General features: G+C 53.8%; 1 protein-coding gene and 1 long non-coding RNA gene across 12 annotated transcripts in view; one reads left to right on the top strand and one right to left on the bottom strand.

Annotated features, from left to right (window-relative positions):
* Positions 1 to 11,785, bottom strand: part of Mdga1 (MAM domain containing glycosylphosphatidylinositol anchor 1) — a 60,628-nt gene extending 48,843 nt beyond the window's left edge. For 8 of the 10 annotated variants that reach the window (XR_003952203.1, XR_385376.4, XR_003952202.1 and 5 more), the window contains exon 1: positions 10,649 to 11,785. Coding sequence is in view for 3 of the 10 variants with exons in the window: in XM_006525041.4 (XP_006525104.1) it covers positions 10,649 to 10,715 (67 nt within the window). In the remaining 7 variants the exon portion in view is untranslated. The remainder of the gene's footprint in view (positions 1 to 10,648) is intronic. The other 2 variants (NM_001368423.1, NM_001081160.1) reach the window with 2 other exon arrangements.
* Positions 11,786 to 13,102: 1,317 nt separating this feature from the next.
* Positions 13,103 to 20,273, top strand: Gm41559. 2 transcript variants are annotated; one of them, XR_003952341.1, is made up of 3 exons: positions 13,103 to 13,192; positions 14,179 to 15,067; positions 17,156 to 20,273. It is a non-coding gene; the product is annotated as a predicted gene, 41559 (long non-coding RNA). The 2 variants fall into 2 exon arrangements; XR_003952342.1 differs by having other exon boundaries at positions 13,106 to 13,192; positions 14,477 to 15,067.
* Positions 20,274 to 20,562: the final 289 nt, after the last annotated feature.

Raw genomic sequence — 20,562 nt, forward strand, 5'->3', positions numbered from 1 at the left:
ACCTTCCCCACGGTCTCCTGCATCTTACTGGAGCATTAGAACCGGACCCAAGGGATCAGGCCACTGGAATTCAGTTCCCTTCCAGCTCAGCCCTCCCAGGATTCCACTCAGAGTTGGAGAAATGAGCCTCCGTCAAGATGTCAAGACAAAAAAAGGCTGGAGCCAAGGACAGATTCGGGCACACTCGGGTTATCCGGGTCTTTCTGACATCAGGTTATGTTCTAGCAAGTTGAAATAAGGTCAGACAGTGGCAAGAACTTCCCAAAATAAAGGCCCAAAGAAAGGCAAAGGAAATTGTAGTGGATCTTCATGCTCTCATGAGAGAGTGGGCTCCCTAGAAGTTAGCAAATGAACTTGGTCACCTCAGAAGGACTTCCCAGCCCTTCAGGGTCTGGCCCTACAAGCCAGGAAGCTTCCACTCCCCAGGCCACAAAGTTCAGGCTGAAATGAGACACCTGCTAGTGGAGAGAGACTCCATGGAGAGCCTCTGAGCCAGGACAGAGGGGTTCGGAGGGCAGGGAGCACTTGGGAAAAGGGACAGAGCCACAAGCAGGTAGGACTCCAGGCAAGACTCTTACAGGAAATTCTGAGTGACTGTAGACAAGTCACTTGCCTGCTTTGTTTTGGGTCTTCTCCAAGGCCTTGTCTCACCTGAGAGAGGGCTGCAGAGGGAGCAGGTGAAGTATGGCCATTCTCACCACTCAGACCTTTTCAGTCAAGTGGGAAAGGAAGATGGTTCAGTGGTGAGCAGGGTGCTTGCTGCACAGCTGGAAGGCCTTGCCGCTATCTCTGGTCTCAAGTCTCCTTCCACACTCAATTTCAGAGATCCACATCTGGGTGACCTGAGGCCACAGAAGGATGGCTAAGTCTGCCACACCCTGTTGGGACCCCACCCCTACCCCCAGCACTGCTTGAAACAGCCAGGCTTGGGCTGGGAAGATGATCAGTAGTTAAGAGCATTTGCTGCCCTAAGCAGAGGACCCAAGTTCAGAGGGCCGGACACCCACATTGGGCACCCACAGTCACCTATAACTCCAGCCCCAGGGGACCTAATGACCTGTTCTAGCTTCCAAAGGCACACGGAGACACATAACTAAAAATAAAATAAATCTTAAAAAAAAAAAAAAGATAAAGGGAGACAGGGCTGTATTCACGTTCTGAGCATGCGCCACCAGGCAGCTCCTTGGGGCTTGCCGGTCCAGCCAATCAGAGAGCCACAGGTCAAGGGGATGAGCAATTGAGACGGACCCCTGACATGGACATTTACAAACTTCCAACTAGGACAGCAGCGGACTGGAGGCTGGTGTCTCGCTCTCCACCCATCTACCTCCATATCTGTCTCCTTTTCATTTTTATTATAGCCTCCCTTACATTTAAAACGGCCAAGGAACCCGAGGCTGCTCAATGTAAACAGAAGCCACCCGGGGGCTGCTGAGAGAGCTTCTTGAGAGGAAGGAGGCTTCCTGGATGATGCTGGCACACGACTTTAATCCCATCACACAGGAGGGAGAAACTGGCAGACTTCTGCGTTCAAGGCCAGCCTGGTCTATAGATCGAGTTCCGGGACAGCCGGGGCTACACAGAGAAACCCTGTCTGTTTCTTAAAAAAAAAAAAAAAAAAAAAAAAAAAAAAAAAAAAAAGACTGGCCAAAATGTCAGACATGCTGATTTCAGTGTGCATGACAACTCGGGGGCACTGATATTTGTTGGGCTGTCCTGGGTTATCTTATGTGCAGCCAAGCCGGGGGCTGTTGTCTAAGCAGAGACCCCGAGGTGGAAAGGGCCCGGAGCAACCCCTGGACCCGAGGAGCCAGAGAATGAAGCCTCAGGGTTTCGCAGGTAAACATGATCCCTGAAGGACACCAGGGCTCCTCATGCCGCTTCAGGAATCAACCCATCCCCCCAAGAAAGTCTAGGGAACAAACCACAGGAGCCTCACAGTTGTAGTACAGGCAGGCATGAAGTCTGTCATTGGGCAGCTTTGAGTTAAAATCCCGATTCTACCACCTACCTGCTGACTGTAGGACCTCGATATATCACTCAGCCTGACCCTCAACCTTTCCACTTGGAAAATGAGGGCTGTGGGGAGCACCTTAGGGACACACACACACACACACACACACACACGTTACTTTCAGCCCTTAGCTGGTTTGGGATGAGGATACTCTGTGGTTAAAGGCAGGAATAAAGTGGTATCCCGATCTCCCTGCCCGAATCTTCTATGAGAACCATCCAAGCCAAAAGGCTGCAGCTGGTGACTTTGGGAATAATAAGGGGACTGCATTAACGCTCCAGAGTGGGGTGGAGCTTGCCTGACCCTCAGCTTGGGCAGTGGCCTGGAAGTCCAGACATGCCCTGGCGACATCCCAGGGAGAAGATGCAGCTGGGCCTGACTTGTTCTGATGTAACCGTGTCGATCCACGAAGCCTCTATAGCAAAGCACCAATTTCAGGGCTTCCTGTCTGCAGAGCTCCTGCGGCGGGGGGTCCAGCCTGCACTGTGGATAACTTCCTGAAGACTTAAACAAGCCACCTCACCATTTCGAACCCACCAGATAATCCTAGCATCCTGGCTGGCTCTGGGGCCAGAAGGGAACCAAAAAGAGCTTGGGGTAGCTTCTCCCAAGCCATCAAGGCACCACGCACACCGAAGCCACCACCTTCTACCAGGGTTAGAGGAGCAGGACTCAGGTTAGATTCACTTCAGGCCCCCGTGGTCCTCCATACTTCTCAAATGTGCAGCCACTATTTCCTACCTCAACACTCTGCTTCCATGCTGCACCCACTCGGGGACGTTCCTTGTCTGCGGCCACCGCCTCTGCTCCCGAGACAGTCCCCATAGTTCACCTCAAAGCTGCCAAAGTACTGGCATCCCAGGGAGGCTTCCCTGTGAACCCCAGGAGTGGCAAACCCACCTTCCAGACGGAGAAACTGAGGTTCTCCTTGAAGAGGCAGCCAGGTACCCATTGGGCCCTGACTGCCTGCCTATTGCCCTTGTGAGGCAAAGAGCAATCCACTGGTACCAGCCAGTGTCTCTGCTAGGAACAGCCTAGATCTGAGTTTTACCAAGGCCCTCCTGAGGAAAGTTGGGGGACCTCCAGCCCTCAGTGGAGCCTGAAACACCTCCTCCTCTACCTCACCCAGTACCCCTCAAATCTGCCCCTGCCTTCCAGGTCCCCCATCCCTTCTCAAGCCTGACATGCCTCCCAAACAAGATCGACTTTATCTCTTCCCTCTCTTCTCCCTAGACATGGGTACATTTCAGGACCCTGGCCTCAGCCACTAGCCTCATGGACACATCCCTTCTCTGGTGATGTCCATATTGCTTTGTGGACATAAGTCCAGGCACATAGTAACCTCTTCTGATCTGCATTCTCCTCACACACCAGCCTCCCTGCCACGCAACCTATGCACAAAGCTCCCCTTCAAATCCACACTCAGCGCTAGGATCGTGGCTCAGTAGGCAGCGTCCTCGCCTCGCATGCACAAAGCCCCGAGTTCAGTCCTCAAGGCTCCCAGCTCTTCTAACGCAAAGGCAGGAAGGACAGAAGTTCAAGGTCACTCTTGACAACCGAGCCAGCCCACCTCAAAACAAAACCCCAACCATTAAAGCTATTTGCCTAGGTCTTTGTCTGCCCACTGACAGAAGTCTGGCCTGGGCAGCTTCTCTTCTGGGGTTTCACGCTGGGACAGGATCAAGCAGCAATTCAGAAGTCCAGCCCCCGCCCTTTTCACTCCCCTGCCCCAAATCTGTCTAATCAACAGCTTTTTATTCTGCCTTTTCCCACTGTGAGCCCGCTCCCCAACTGCAAACCACGGGCCATTGTCAGCTCCTGTCCCCATGGGATCTCTTTCCCTGCCTCGCTCTGGTCTTGTGACCGTGTTCTGCAGGGTCTCCACTTCACCCCCTTCCCCTTCTTCAAGGAACTCAGTTGAAAACTTCCCCCTTGCTCTCCTCTTAGGCCCCAAACCCCTCCACCGTGTCCCATCCCACTTAAACTCTTACACAATCTTCAATGTCCCAGACATCTGACCTGACTAATTCCTGAGAATTAGTCCCCATAGTTCACCTCAAAGCTGCCAAAGTATTGGCATCCCAGGGAGGCTTCCCTGTGAACCCCAGGAGTGGCAAACCCACCTTCCAGACAGAGAAACTGAGGTTCTCCTTTGATTGACCCTATCCACTCCCCTCCTTCCTCCTCCTGCTCTTTCTCTTCCTCACAACAGACTCCTGAATTTTGTCCTAACCAGCCAGCTTTTGTCCGTGCCCCAGGGCCTTTGCACTGGCTGTTTCCCAAGCTGGAAGGCTTCTGTAGCTATCTGTGCTGTTTCCTCCCTAGGCAAAGATCTCTGCTTTGGAGACAGTTCCCCAGGGGTGGCCCCTATCCTCAGCCACCGTGTATGAACTTGGCCCCCCATTTCTCTCCTCGGTCCTCTGGTCTGTACCACACTCCACTCAGTAAGATGAATTACATGCATGGTCTTGTGCTATGGTCAGTCTCTCTCCATACCCATGCAAACTCCGGCAGAAACAAGAGCTGGTTTTCACCCCACCTCCCCAAATCCGCTTAGATTCAGCTCTTTTAGTTCCTTCACCCAGATGCTCAGCCAGACCAAAGAAAGCTTCAAGAGAACTCTGCACCCTACAGGGACCCCAGAAAATCTCTTCACACTGCCCCACATCACAATTTCCCTTCCTGCCAAGTCCCTCCTGCCGGTCTTCCCAGGCCACCCACCAACACGGGTTTTGCAGTCCACAACTCTGGGCCCCATGCAGGGGCTGCAACTCCATCTATCTGAACCTCTTGTCTTTTTCAGGGGTGATATGGGCTTAGGAGTCTATCTCTCCTGGAGGCTTGGTGCAAGCTGGAGACAGTATGCATATTCATGATCTCCATCATCATCACCACCACCACCATCATCACCATCACCACCACCACCATCATCACCATCACCACCACCACCATCACCACCATCACCATCACCACCACCATCATCATCCCTTGGCCTTCTGATCGTCACAGCCCTGATTTCCTTTCAATCAATGCTTGGCCAACAGGGTGACCCTCTCTCTGTCCAGGGTCTCCATGTTGTCTTTGCCATGAAGGGTTTATGGGATCTTTGTGGCACTATTCCCTCCTTCCATGACTCATGTCAAGCCCAGAACCAGCTTTACCAGAGGTGGAGACTCAGTAGATACCCCTACCTCCCCAAAACATAGCTCCTCATTTTCCTTCTCCCTACCCAGAAGGTCCATGGGACCAACACCGGGACCCCCCTCTTACCAACTGTGCCACCCTGAGTAGGTTACCTATGACTTTGGACCTCAGTTCAAGGACAATGCCAGGCGTCCTGTGAGCTCTCAGAGTATCTTGGAAATGAAGACCACAGTCAGATCAAGCCTTGGCAGGGCACGGGGCTACCACCATGGCTGTGATTGGCCATCACCTTCACCAAGGATACTCCCTAAAATGGGTCACTCTCCTTTATACTAAAAGATGCTAGGGAGAGCCATACCCAGTGCATGGGGGGGCTGAGTTTTATTTTCTGACTTTGTTTTGTTTTTTTGTTTTTTGTTTTGTTTTTTGTTTGTTTGTTTGTTTTTTTCGAGACAGGGTTTCTCTGTGTAGCCCTGGCTGTCCTGGAACTCACTCTGTAGACCAGGCTGGCCTCAAACCCAGAAATTCGCCTGCCTCTGCCTCTCAAGTTCTGGGATTAAAGGTGTGCACCACCACCGCCTGGCGAGTTTTATTTTCTTAGACTTTTGTGTATTCCTTGATTGTTCTGCAGAGCACATGTGATATCCAGTCTTAGGAAGAAGGAAGATTCCATTGTTTAAAAATAAATAAAATCCATTCCTTTGAGCTAAGCACAGCATTCGCCTGCCTCCTGCATCAGTTATTAAATGCCACGTGGGCCCCTAGTCTTCTGACAGCAGAAAAGGAGATGCCGGCCAGGGACCGTACCTAGGTTTGTATAGAGGCAATTGTGCAGAGGTATTAGATCCCTCCCCACACACCGCCTACTATAGCCAGAGCCCCACAAGCTCAGCAGAGTCCCACAAAGTTCTCGATGGCCCAGAGAAGAACTGAGTCATCTTGAAAATGCAGGAAGTGTGGCTTTATCCATGGTGGGTGCCCTTGGATTCTGAATCAGGTATGTGGGAGTTGGAGAGAGCCCCCTTTCACCCTAGGCAGGGGTGACAAAGGGGACTATGTGTCTCCTTCTGTAATGGGGTGAGGAGGCCAGCAAAGAAAGGGAAGCAGCGGCGATATGGTGGCCAAGCCTGCCCCCTGCTGGCGATATCTGGAAGAACAGCACCAGCTTTACAACGAGGGGTCGGTAGGGAATAACACCCCACCTCTCTGGCTCACAGGCATCAGGGACTTACTCAAACTGAGGTGTGGCAGGGAGAAGGTGAAGTGGAGCCTTTTCTAGACTGAGAGAGCTGAAATTCCATCCCAAGTCTCCCCAACTTTTGTGGGTGAGGTACCTTCTGGTCTAATGTTCCTGAACCCAGTCACAGAAAGAGTCATCGGGGTTCCTGTGGGGAACGGGTTGAGAGGAAGGGATCCTACACATTCCCCCTGGGCCTTAATACTCCAGGGCCCCTCCGTGCCTCCCGGGCAACCAGGAGAAGCTAGCCCTGCTACCACAGCCTGATTTCCACTCCCACCCCAGGTATCGATCTCCTGCATCATTCATTTGCCAGGCCTTGGCGGCTGTGATTAGCTCCCTCCACCTCCCTATGGAGCCCCCCGCCCATCCCTTCATGTTCCAGCAAAGCAGAGCTAATACAGGGCTCTAAATGAGGCTTTGCCACCCGGCCTCAGCAGCTCAGAGCTAGACCTGGCCAATTACACGCAGGCCCCTCCGATAGTCCCAGACTGCCCCTTAAGGGTACTTTCCTTATTCTCACAATCCCTTCCAATCTAGCTTCCAGACCCCAGACCCTCACCCATGTGTGATACTTGGATACCCAGTCTACAGAGTAGGAAGGGGCAGATGCAAACCAGGAGCTGTATAGAATGACCCTGTGGGGAGCCCCCAGGCAGCCTTGGGGGAGCTGCCAAAGGCAGCACAGGCAAAATAGCCTGGATTTATGGACACAAAACAATCTTTGCCTCGGGCAGTGTCTACAACAAAGAATGAAACTGGAAAGGGGACAAAAGTAGGCGGGACCTTCCTTGGGGAGTTAGGAAAACCTAAGCCTGCTGCTGACCCACGGAGCTACCTGCTTCCAGAACCTGCTTCTCAGGGTAAGAGCTTATACAGCCGCTTTCAAGGCAGGGGTGTGGAACTCAGAGGGAAAGGTCCCAAGTGTCTCCACCCACCTCAATACTAGAAACCCCACACTGGGAAATTCAGTTCCCGAAATTCCTCTCCCCTCCCCACCCCCATTCCTCAGAGATGGGGAGAACCTGACTTGGTGATAATTCTGTAAGCGATGTTGCTCTTGTCAAATTATTCAACATCTGTCTTCATGTTCCCACAAAAATTAGCATAGGATAGTAGTTTCTGATGACACCTTTGGTGAAATATTTTGACTTCCCCCAGTAAGTTGCAAACAACCTGTCTTAAGGAGAATGTCACTTCCCACTCCTGCATATTAAATAATCCAGGGGTTTGTTGTGTTTTTGCACTAAGCTGAATCCTGCTCACTGGCCCCTGCCTGGAAGCCCCTAACTGCTTTGAGAGAATAGGAAGTCTCTGACTCAGCCTTCATAGAGCCTGTTACCTCTCCTTCACCAGCCTACTGTCTTTGTCACAGAACTAGACCTCTCTGGGGCCCACCTCAGCGCTACACAAACACACACACACACACACACACACACACACACACACACACACACCCGCCCGGCAGATTATAGGATCCGCCCTGAAAACAACAAACTAGGCTAGAGATTGAGAAGCAGGGAAGGAGCAGGCCCCCCTCCAAATGGACCATCTGGTCCCACACCCGGCCACTGTAGCATCTGTGGCCCCAAAGAAAAGCAAAGCCACCCAGTGGGATGCAGAGCCTAGGCCAGACTGTGAGGGCCTCCCCAATCCTGCTGCTGCTGGCCAGCTTTAGAGTTGAGCATGGACCCAGCGGGAAGCAGAGCCTAGGGCTCTAAGCAGCTGTCTCTCACTAGGACTGGTCTTGCCCTCCTTATGGAACAATCCTCAGCAGCAGCAGCAGCAGCAGCAGCAGCAGCAGCAGCAGCAGCAGCAGCAGCAGCAGCAGCAGCAGCACAGGCCCAGGATAGAAAGGTGGTAGCAGCTGAAGTCTATCCCCAGCACACACTAACATCCTACCTCTCCCTCCTCCGTGCTAGTGAACCCCAGCACTTCAGACTCTTCCCTCTCTTGGGGCTGCAAGCCTAGGGCCTCATGCTCTCTGAGTAGGAACCTTAACTAAAGCCCTCTGTCTTGGTGAATACCAAGCTTAGGATACACCTGAGAATCTCGCGAAGCATTGTCAGCCTGCCCTAACCCTAGCTCTTCACATACTCAAACGATCTCATTGGCATTCCTACAGGGTGCCGGGTACCAGACTGGGGCTGGATGCTGTGGTGGATGGCCAGGGTGGACATCTCCATCCCTGTATACTTCCACACTCCCACTCATCTGCTTCATCTGCTTTGGGGTTCAGAGAAATGGGTGGGGTAGAACACATCCTGGCTCTTTACCACACTCCTTAGTTCCAATCCTGCTGAGGTGTCACCAAGCTTTTGTAACCTTGCAAGGGACACTGTCCACCCACCCTAGCTCCTGTTTCTCCCGATTCCCATTCACCTCTAAAAAAGATGTCCCACTCAGCAATCCCCTCTACAACCCAGCTTTGCCTGGAGCCAAGCTATCTAAGTTCAGGAGCAAAGAGTGCCCCTGAAGAACGAGGGGCGAGCAGACCCAGTATATCTACCCTTCCTGACTTGTAACAAGAGCATCAGGGACCCCAGCATATGAGAGATGGGACAGAGAAGCTTGAAAATGAGGGTCTACATAGACCATAGTTCTTGTTCCCTAACCTCTGTCCTCGTTGTTGGGGCTCCTAAGTAAACCCAGAGAGGACTCTTTAAATGTACATCAGGCCACCCAGATGAAGATGGAGAAACCCAAGCCAGAGAGCATGAGATAGTGTCATCAGACCAGCCCAAGGACGCAGGAGAAAGGTGCCGTTGACAGACCCGCACCTCAGGAGGGTGTGTGAGCAAGTTACAGTAGCCACTTGAAGGTGGCAGTGACTGAGCTGCTGATATCTTTAGTGATTCCGGAGAACAGGAACTCTGAGGCCTCTGGTGTCTTCCCCTGCCTTGTTTTATAGCCCCCCACCCCCAATACATAAAGCTCAGCCTCTTGCAGCATCCCTCCCGCCTGCCTTTTCTGGCCTATGCCAGGGGCCAGGCAGTAAGAGACACACAAACTAATTAAGAAGCAGAGTTTGGCTGGATGCCTGGGCTGGCCTCACCAGGGAATTAAGCCCAAGCTGTTAGAGCCCAGGAGCGTATACTTTCCAGATACCCCCTCCCCGGGACGCTCCTTCCTTCTGCCTGGCACAGTGAGAGACCCAAGACCTGAAGCTAGTAGCCAGGGGATATGGCTTCTGTCACCCACACTGTCTGGGTCCAACACCCTCCACTCTCAAAGAGAATAATTAGATTCTTAGCCCCAGAGAAAGCAGGAGAATCCTGCCCACCCCAGCCACACATCATTAGAAAGTAACTACAAAGCCCACCCTGCGGTGAGCAGAACGCAAAGTCAGGGCCATGGGCTCTGGGGACTGACTGACTTTCTGTGCTGTGCACGTCGGGAGGATGACCCTGGGTAGTATTGAACCAAGGAGTCTTCGGTGAGGAAACCCGCGGCATGGAGTGGAGAAAAGGTGATCAGAATACTCCATGGCGCGACTGAGCTTGTCTTGGGCATCCAAGAGCAGAGCTGCGTGGCGGGAGGCAGGGTTTAGACACGTAGCCGGATGGGTGCGAGCCGTGTGTGCGTTTCCTGAGGACTGTGGCTGAATGTGTCTGTGTGTGCGAGCAGGCAGAAGGAAGCTGGGGCTGGGGTTCTGTGGTTGGGAACCAGCGACAGGAAGAGCTGGCTCAGGAGAGGTCTGAAAAGGGATGCCGAGAACAGTCGGCGCCTGGGCTAAGGGATGCCCAACAGCTCAGACCGCCAAGAAGCTAGAAGAGGCGATCGAGCCGCGGCCACTGCCCGGAAGGCGAGCCAGCCTCAGGGCCGCGGTGCTGGAGAGCTTCTCGCCCGCCAGCCGCGCACAACTCCGGATCGCTCATCGCCCGCTTCCACTCGGGAGGCTGAGCCGAGGGAGGAAAAGGATTCCGTGGGAACAGCTGCCCCAGCCCAGAGCTTGGGCTCTTCCCGGGTCTCCTGAGCTCACTGTATTATTCTCCCAAGACTTCCGGATCTCTCTAACCCCTGGAAAGATTTCGGAAAGCCGAGACCTTACCCCGGCATCCCCAGCCTCACACCAATAGCCTAGGACCGCTTCTTGGGCTCGGGAGCAGCCTGCTCGGTCTCCCGGCGCCCAGGCGAGGGCGGAGACGCGGCCATCAGTGCATCCACCAAGCCCCGGCAGCGCGCACTTTGAGCAAGATCTTGTAAAGTTTCCGGGCGGCTCCGCCAGGGTAGAGCGGGACGCTGGCTCTTACCATAGACTCCTTGTCCCCGACAGTGGAAGGGGATAAGCGCCAGAAGTAGAAGACAGGTCACCTCCATCTTCACGGCCAGTGCTTCATCCCCGCGAGGCGGCGCAGCCTGAGAGGCGGCGGGGGGCGCATCCGCCGGGGCACCGCTTTGCCCTCTGCGTTCCCTCCTTTTCCCTGAGTCGCGACGGAGAGGGCGGCGACCGAGACTAGGAGTCTGAGCAAGCCGCGACTCGGCTCTGTCCTCTTCCCACAGGGCGGCTGCCCGGGTGGAGACGCAGGGGGCGCTGCCCCAGACCTTGAAGCCTCTGCGCACCGGGCGCAGCAGCCAGCTCCCTGGCCCAGAAAGCTCGGCCACCGAGCAGTCCTAGGTCCCCAGGGCTGTCCACCGAGGGTGCTGAACGCGGGGGGACCTCTCTGCTGCGGCGGCCGCGCTCCGATCCAACAGGCCACCGATGCCTGACAAACTTGTCTTTTCCCCGCCCAGGGGACGCCCCTCCGCGGAGCCAGGCCAGGAGGCCCGGACTCTGCTTTGGTTAATCCGCTGGCTCCAGTCCTGCAGTAGGTGTGGAGGGCTCCGCAGCCCGACCCAAGGGAGCCGGGCTGGGCGCCCTTCCCGGAGGCGAGGGCGCCGGGTCCCGGTCCTCTGGAGCGCTGGAGCAGCGAGGACTAGGTTCGGCAGCGGGGCGAGCGCTCCGGGTCCCCGAGTCCGCGAAGTTAGCCGAGCCGCCGCCGAGGAATCCGGGGGAGGCGATCGCGTCCCGGCGCCCCCGCGGGAATCCAGAGAACGGTTCCAAAGCAAGAGGGACCGCAGCCAGCAAGGGAAAGAGGAAAGTTTGAGTCCTTTGAAAATAATTCGCGCTCTTGCGGAGGCCCGGGCTCAGGAGCTGCTGGCCGCCTCCTCTCTCCCCGCTCCTCTCCCGCCGTCTGGCCGCCGCCGTGGCATTCCCGGGCTCCGCGATCTCGGGAGAGCGGGGCTGCGCCGCGCCCCAAGTTGGGCGTCCCCGCCCCCCTCCCGGCGGCCTGGGCCCGAGAGGGCCCCAGCGGGCGGGGCCGGGCGGGCTCCGGGGCACCGCGGCCACTCCGGCTCCGGGGCCGCGGGAGCGCTCCGCTCGCTCCCTAACTTGGGCTTCGCTGTGCTGCTTTCTGGTCCCTCCGAGCTTTTCATTCCGCGCTTCCTCCACCTCCCCATCACCACCACCCCGCCTCCCGCTCTCCCTCCTCCCTTCTTCCCTCCTCCCATCTCCGCGATCGGTCTCTCGCTCTCCCACCCTTTGTCGCTCGCTCGCTCTCCTGTTTGATTCCCCTCCAGTTAAAAAAAGGGGAGCCAATTAAAGGCAGCCCAGCTCGCCCGGCCCAGCCTCTGTCCAATTTCCTTGCTTCCCCCAGGACCAATTAGAGAAAACAAAACAGGGCTGGGGGAAGCAGTCTCTCTCTCTCTCTCTCTCTCTCTCTCTCTCTCTCTCTCTCTCTCTCTCTCTCTCTTTCCCCGCCCCCCCCATCTCTCTCTCCCTATCTCCGCCTCCCCCACCAGCCCCCTGGCAGAAAAATGTCAGAAAGCAGCAATGGATCCATCTATCCCGAGGACAGTAGCGGGAACGTGGGTTCGGCGCGGGCTCTGCAGCCGCGCACTCGCACACGCTCTCCGCCCTCCCTTGCACAGCCCAGGCTGGCAAAGCCCTGGCCGGGTGCAAACGCTCGCCGCACGCTCGCCGGGCAAGCACCGGCGGCTGGTTGCTGGGACGCAAGCCTGCAGGGCACTGGACACTTAATGAATGTTTTGCACTTTGGAGAAGGTGATACTGGAGCCTAGGATCGGAGGGAAAGGCCAAGGCGTCTGCTTCTCCTAGACCAGAGCTGGCGCGAGAGGCGGTTGCCTGCTGTCGCTCTGCAGGGATGTTGGCTCGGCTTGGGAATCCCGCCACCTCCACCACCACTACCCGCCCCTGGCAGAGCCCCAGCCCCTTTCCAAGCTGCCTCGGCCTCTCCCCGGGTCGGGCGCCGGGGACGCTGCCAGAGGCACTGAGGAGGAGGACGCGCTTGCAGCTTGCAGTGTCCTAGCTGAGGCCCACAGGTTGCCAACAGGTTTGCCAGCAAGACCCCAGTGCCAGAGCTCCACAGGGACACCCAGGGTCCCCTTCAGCCCGCTTCTCTCAAATCCTGCCTACCCGTGAGACCTCAGGCGTGGCCAAGTGCCCTAGGGGTGCTCGCGCTTCCTGCAGCCAAGCCGGGAAGCCTGTCTCCCCCCACTTCGAGACTCCGTCACCTTAACCCGGCCCTCCCCGAAGCTGTGACCAAGATGTAGTTCCTTCCAGACGCCCTTGGGGAGGGGCGTGGGCTGGGCAGAGAGGCGCACGACCTCCCTGGCGCCTCCGATAGCGTCCTCCCTCCAACCCGGTCCTGCTAATCTTACCTGCTCCACCTGTCGCCGTTATTTATCTCGGCGTGAGCGCAGGGATTGTACTAGAGCGGCCCGTGGGAGCGCGGACAGCACAGCCGCAGCAGCTAACAAGCTCGGAGGTTAGATCCTGTTCAGGATCTGCTGCAATGGTGGGTCCATGACCTCAGGCATCTGTCCAAACTCAAAGACCTGTTTCTGATCACCCAAAGAGTTGATTCTCTTGCATGTAAATCAGCGCATGAATTAAAAATATTAATTATAAATCCCTCCCTCTCCAAGCCCACTCCCACCGGGATGTTTCTCCTCTGACCCTCCTGGGCAAACATAACCTGTTAAGGAGGAGTGGAAAGCACAAGGTGTTGCCTGGTAGATGGGGAGGGGCGCCATCAGCCTGACTCTTCTCAGTTTGCTTATGGTTCATCCAGGCTACCCGCCCTTGTTCCTGGCTCCTTTGTTTCTTTCCTACTCTTACTAGGGGTGGGAGTCCAATGCTCAGTTAAGGGTGTCCAAACTCAACTCAGCAGATGCCAACTAGAGATTTATTGAATGAATGAATGAATGAATGAATGATGTCCATCGTGGGCCAGATCCCCCAGTCCAAAGCTACCTTCCACGTGCTCAGCCTTCCGTTAACTCGAAGGGAAATGCATGATATGATCCACAGACGTCCAATGTCTTCCCACCTACCTCTCCCACTCAGTCTGAAAGGGAAGTGGTATCAGATGAGGGGGTGATGGTGAGTAGCTTGGTTTATTGTCCTGTTGCCATTATTGGGAAGCTTCCAGAATCCCCCAGGAAGCTCCCAGGGAGTCATCCTTGATGAGTCAGGCTCTCTCTGGCTTTGCCTATTCTGGGAAACTGTTGTATTCCTTTCCCAACCCCAAACAGCATCAAATTGCTTTTCTCTGGCCTAGCAGAGAGGATGGGTATACTGTCTGAACACATATTGGCCTGGAAAAGAACGAGGCCTTGTGGTGGAGGGCTAGGGAGGAGGAGAGCAGAAGTCCAGAGCCTGGCAGGCTGGGATTGAACATTTGCTGTGCTAATCCACTTGTGAATACTCGCTGTGTGTAGTGTAAACACCTCGACAGCCTGTTCATGTGTGCCTGTCAACTCAGTCATTTCCTCCCCACAGTATTCCAGGCCTGCTGCCTGGGACTGAACCTCAGAATTGACAGTGGCAGCCAACCTCAGAGAATGCAGAGGACCACCAGGCTTGTGGTCCAGCCCTAAGCTGTCTGGGCCTCACTGTCACCCAGATATCAAGCAGGTGGGACTTCTACCTAGCAGTGGTTGAGAGAACTGGGTACCTGCTACAGGGACAGAGGTTTTGTGTCGGGCACTGTCAGGCATCTTAAGGACTTACTCTTGTTCACAGAGATGCTAAGGATCCTAAGTAGCCAGGCTGAACAGCTTTGTGCCTTCCTCCTAAGGTTCCCAAGCTGCAGGTATGCAAGCCCAGAGGCGACTAGCCACACTTCCATAATTCTTGCTGTGAAACTAGCATAAGAGCCAGCATCTCCTAGTTTCTACAAGCACTAGAACAGTGCTCTGGACCACACATGAGTCTGGTAAGAATGTGGGAGCATGAGAGCTAGACCCCAAGACCTGCAGGAATGTCCCTGGGGGGGGGGGGACCATAAGGAATCACAAGGCATGGGATCAGTCTGCAGCAGGGGATCTGGGGACCACCATCACTTCCTCACTGAAGAAAGCCTTCCTTCTCAGAGAAGCCTCAGCACTTGGACCCCAGTAAGTTCCCAGAACTAGCCAACTCTGGTTGTGTCTGAGATGAGCTAGGGAAGCAGGGTCCTGGGACAGGGTCCGGCATGGGTGGGTAGCTGAGGTCTCTAATGACACCACAATTCCTAAACAGCTCTCTGGTCTCTTCTGCTCTCCTCTTGTGAGTCAGAGCCTGCAAGGGAAGCAAGGAAGAGTGCAAGTTCGAAGAGACTCGGCCTGGCCCCAATGGTGCCGTCGCCTCCTGGAGAAGTAGATTGCGTCTGAAAATCATACGGTGGCAGGTATTGATTGGATCGCACAGCAGGCTGAGTTCTGGTCAAGGGGAGGAGGGAAGCTGGGAAAGGATGAGGAACGGTGAGAGTTATGACCCCGCTGAAAGACCAGTTTATTAATTCGAGCCCTAACAAATAGCCAATTAATGGCCCCAGCTGCTAATTAGTAAGCAGTTAACTTGTGTTATAAATTGTATAGCTCAAGACTAAGGATAATGCAATCTTTCCATGACACCCTGGATGGGGTGGGGGTGGGGGCTGCCTATGGAATTTTGTCACCAGAGCTGTATCCCACCCCCACCCTCTATCCCCACCACACTCAGTTAGGCCCTGCTGATAAAATGCAGGCTTTATATGAGCCCACTCTTCTTTATGAGTGCCATTCATTGAGTACCCTAGGCGCTGTGGACTCAGCACAAACAAGAGAGACAAAATCCCTTCTGGAGGTGGTGAGATGTCTCATCAGGCAAAGGTGCTTTCTACCTATCAAGCCTGAAGCTACCAAGCACTGGTGTAAAAACAAAAATAAAAATAAAAACAAAAACAAAAACAAAAACAAAAACAAAAAAATTTAAGACAAAACACCTTCTTTATGGAGGTATGAAGAGACACACACTAGGGCCAAGCAAATACAGAAACTATCTGGTGTTTAGACAGTAATGTAGCTAAGGGGAGGCAGTAGAAAGCAGGAGGGTTGGACTTTGTAGGCTCCCACTAACACTGGAGCCATGATACTAAAGAGTAGAGGGACTGATCGCACTATGATCTGGGGAGGTGGACACTTCCGGGATGAGGCAGCACGTGCAAAGGCCCTGCGGTAGTAAGGAAGATCTGACTGCAGGTGAGGAGCAAGTGGGAATGGCTGAGATCAAAGAGAGTTCTAGTTTGAACGAGAGTGTCCCCTGTGGACCCTTGTATTCGAGTGCTTGGTCCCCAGTGGGTGGCACTGTTTGGGAAGGCTAAAGGGGGTGTCTCAGTGAAGGCAGGCTTTGAGATTCCAAGCTTCAGCCACTTCCTGTTCACTCAGAGCTCTCGGCCCTAGGCTCTGGCCACCATTACCAAGTCTGCTGCTTGCTGCCCTGTGGCTCGGCCATGATGGACCCATGAGCCCACATCAGCTCACTCCAGAGCCATAACAGTGCTTGCCAAAGAGCAAGCCCTTTGTAGCCTGGAACGGATGCAGGTTTTGCTCACGTGATATGAGAACTGTGATAGCTTTGAGCAGGGAAGGGAAGGGAAAGGAAGGGGCCGTTTCTCCAGCACCTGGCACAGTTCCTGGCACTTAGTAGGTGTCCAACAAACATCACATAACCTGGTGAGTGGCAATGGGTGGGGCTCGGCTGGGAGCCTGCTCGGCTTGGACGATTGGTTGATTTGGAATCTCTGGCAACCACTTATCAGCCATTGCCATAGGTTCCTGGACTGGTTGGGTTTTATCATCTTGACACAAACTTAGATATAACTGGAAAGAGGGATTTTTTAAAAAATTAATTTATTTATGTTATGTATGAGTCCACTGTTGCTGTCTTCAACCACACCAGAAGAGGGCATCAGATCCCATTACAGATGGCTGTGAGCCACCATGTGGTTGCCGGGGATTGAACTCAGGACCTCTAGAAGAGCAACCAGTGTTCTTAACTCTGAGTCATCTCTCCAGCCCCTAAAGGGGATCTTAATTGAGAAAATACTCCATCAGATTGGTCTGTGGGCAAGTCTGTGGGGCATTTTTCTTTTCTTGATTAATGATGATGTGGGAGTGGGCAACTCACTGTGGCATAAGAAAGCAGGCTGAGCAATCCATGGAGTATATGCTAGTAAGCAGCACACCTCCATGACCTGGGCTTCAGTTCCTGCCTCCAGGTTCCTGCCTTGAGTTCCTGTCCAACTTCCTTCAGTGATGGACTATGATATAGAAATGTTAGATGAAATAAACCCTCTCCTCCACAAGTTGCTTTTGATCATGGTGTTTTCTCTCAGCACTAAAATAACAGACAGTGCCCTCACATTTGAACTTTCTAGTGAGTTTTACAGAGACCATACTATTTTCTTCTTATCTTGTTCTTGTGAGGTAAGACAACTGGTCTGTCCATTTTACAGATGTGAATAATGAGGCTACTCCCTGACTGGCTTGCCACTGGGCCATGGTCATACCCTGCCTCACTGTGTGACCTTCCTGTCTCTGGGCTCCAGAATAGTCTGCTAGATATCAACATTGGTGGGCTACCTCCTGAAATTCCTCACATCGTCAGACTCCAAGGCCTGTGAGCTGTGACTGAGGCAGGACATGTACAACACACCATTTCTCATCTGAGAGTCGCAACTTGCACTGTCCCAACCTCCCCCCCGCCCCCGCCCACACTCTTGCTGGACAGTAATGTAGCTAAGGGGAGCCAACTTTAAAGAGCCGGGCAGTGGTGGCACACACCTTTAATCCCAGCACATGGGAGGCAGAGGCAGGCAGATTTCTGAGTTCAAGGCCAGCCTGGTATATGAGTGAGTTCCAGGACAGCCAGGGCTACACAGAGAAACCCTGACTCAACAACAACAACAACAACAACAACAAAGTAGATGGTCTCATTCTCTGAGCAGGCATAAGGGACAGCGGAATACGAGACCCCATGTCTCTACTGAATGGGTGAGGGAAGACAAGAGGCAGGAGAATTTCATAATTTATTTACTCAAGTCTTTTACATAGCATCGTCTTAGACATCCCATTGTGTAGAAGGTGCCAGTGAGTGAAGACCTGGCCGGTCACCAGAGAGTACCAGTCTAAGGGAAGTAAAGTTTGTCCACAGGGAGCCCCATCTGAGGGGACACAGACTGTCCACAGGGAGCCCCATCTGAGGGGACACAGACTGTCCACAGGGAGCCCCATTTGAGGGGACACAGACTGTCCACAGGGAGGGAAGAGGCACAACCCTGGACCTGGGCTCCAGCCTAAGAGGGGAGACCGTTTCCCACCCTGGTGAAGAAATAGATGAAAACACAGACTTAGAAATGGACCATAACCTAAAGAGGAAAGGCCTGGCCTGGTGAATAACTCTGTTCTCTTACTGGAAGATAACTTCTTGCCCCTTCTGCCTGGCTGCCTGCAGCTCCTCTGTTTTACCACCCCAGGGAAGCAGCCTGGTGTATCATTTGGGTACACTCTCTCTCAATGCAAATGTCTCTCTGGGCTCCTGGGGACTGGGCCTGCTTGATGGCCAGTGTCTGACACTGGCAGCTGGCAACAGGCACAGGGAGGAGAATCTGCTCTCTTTGCAGTACCAGACTCCATTCAGGCAAGAAGCCTGTCCCCACCCACTCCGATAGCCTTCCAGCGAAGCCATCTCAGACCGTAGGACTGCCTGGCATCTGCAGATCTGCTACTTTCTGGAACCCCAGCTGCCACTTGGTCTTGGATGTCACCCATGTCCCAGGCCTAGAATAGTCATCAATGTCTTGAGCTGAAGTATATAGACATTTCTATGTGTCCTGGTCACGTGAGGCTGCTCACAGCGCCCAGAGCAGGGCAGAATACACAGCAGTCACCTGTATACTTGTGAGCCAAGCCAACCACAGCAACCAACAAAAATCGGCTTTGGACGAGGCCTGAATCACCCAGTTGAAGTTTGGATTAGGGGCTAATGCAAATGCCCGTCTTTTAAGAAGATGTGTCTGAGTCTTATGCAGCCTGGTGAAGCTGATTCTTGGAGAAAGGAATCAACTAGATGAGGGGCAGGCGTCCATCGGAAGCTCTGGGATATGCAGGTTGCAGAGACGGTAGGCGCCCCCATTGCTTCCTGCTTTTGGGATGTGGCTGGGCAAGAAGAGGTCAGGCCAGGCATCTCTTCCTGCATGAGCAGACTGAGAGGGGGTGTCTGTCCTCTGGCTTCTGGGGCCCCAGTGGAAGTATCCTGTTCCGCTGAGCTAGCTTTTCTCAGCCTCCCAGCAGGCTCTGCCAGAAGCAGGATCAAATGTTCCCCAGCTTAAAGAGATGTCCCAGAAAGGGGACTGGTGATACTGGGGTCACAGTCTGGGGGCTCAAGGACAGGCCCTGAGTTTCCCTTGCCTCTTTCTGTTTAACCTTCTACCTAACTGTCTTCTTTCTGTCCCCAGTCATCCCTCCCTTGGAGACTGAACCCCAGGCTCACACTAGGCAAGCACTCGCCTACTAAGCTATACCCAGGCTCTTTCCTCTTACAAAGTGGTCCAAGCTAGCCTTGAACTATCTCTGTAGCCCAGGCAGACCATGACTCATTTGTGATCTGAGAATGATGGGTTTGGGGGACATGGAAATTTGCAGCAGATATGGAGGGGCAGCTTGTATGGACATACAGCTGTATACACACACACACACACACACACACACACACACACACACACACACACACACGGAAAAGGCATGGCATTTCCTGCAGGGGGCGCCATTCACACAGATTCCACAGGACCAGAGCGGTCCCTAGCCCCACCAAGCATTGAAAGTATGGGGCCACTCCCTCTGCTTTGGTGTGACCTAGGCCAGCATCACCCTAGCCAGAGCCTCATCACCTGCTTCTCTCTACAATACAATTCAACCCTAGGGACACGTGGGCCTGTGCCCCTCCCCCTCCGGTCCCCCTGGCCTGTCTCCTGCCTGACTCCACAAGATGTGCTGGGTCTGCTAGTGTCCAGGGAGGGTTGGAAATGCTGGAGTCCCCTGCCACAGGCCAAGCAGTTCAGAAAGCTCAGAGCCCAGGGGACTTACTGTTCTTTTAATTAACTAGTCTCATTGTTTGGCTCCGGTTCTTACAGGGAATCCCCCAGTGCCTACCAGAGGGGATATGGAACATTAAGATTCAGGCATGGCTGCAGGGATGGAAGGGACCAACAGCTCAGCCCTTTGAAGATAATCCAGCCTGTTTATTGCATACTCTTTCTCTACCCCTACTTAAGGGCTTTCTGGGGCACCAGTGGGTTAAAATGCCGCAGCCCAGACTAAAAACCACTTGCCTTCATAGACCCCCCTCCATCATCTCTTTGGAGGCTGCAGGGTACTAAAGAATAGAGAGGCTTAGCCACAGCCTTAATACAACACAGCTAGTTACCATGTAGCAACACTGGCAGCCAAGCCAGAGACTGACTATTGAAAGCCTTTTGTTTCAGTGAAGTTTGTTCTTTTTTTAAAAGCTGTATTTGTTTTTGTGTTATGTGTGTGTAAATAAATGTACTACATGCACACTTGGTGCCGTATATAGCTGATGCAAGACATTTGATTCCCTGGAACTGCAGTTACAGAAGAAGGTTATGAGACACTGGAAACTGAACCCAGGTTTTCTGGAAGAGCAGCCAGTGCTCTTACTGAAATCTTTAAAAGAAAGGAAAGGGAGGAAGGGGGAGGGGAGGAGGGAGGGGAGAGGGAGAACAGGATAGGAAGGAGGAGGGAGAACAGGAAGGAAAAAGAGAAGTAGGAGGGGATAGAGGAGGAGGAAGAACAGGAGGGGGAGGAGGAGAAAGAGGAGGAGGAAGAACAGGAGGAGGAGGAA

The sequence above is a fragment of the Mus musculus genome, chromosome 17, assembly GCF_000001635.26.
Source record: "Mus musculus strain C57BL/6J chromosome 17, GRCm38.p6 C57BL/6J".
NCBI lineage: Eukaryota > Metazoa > Chordata > Mammalia > Rodentia > Muridae > Mus > Mus musculus.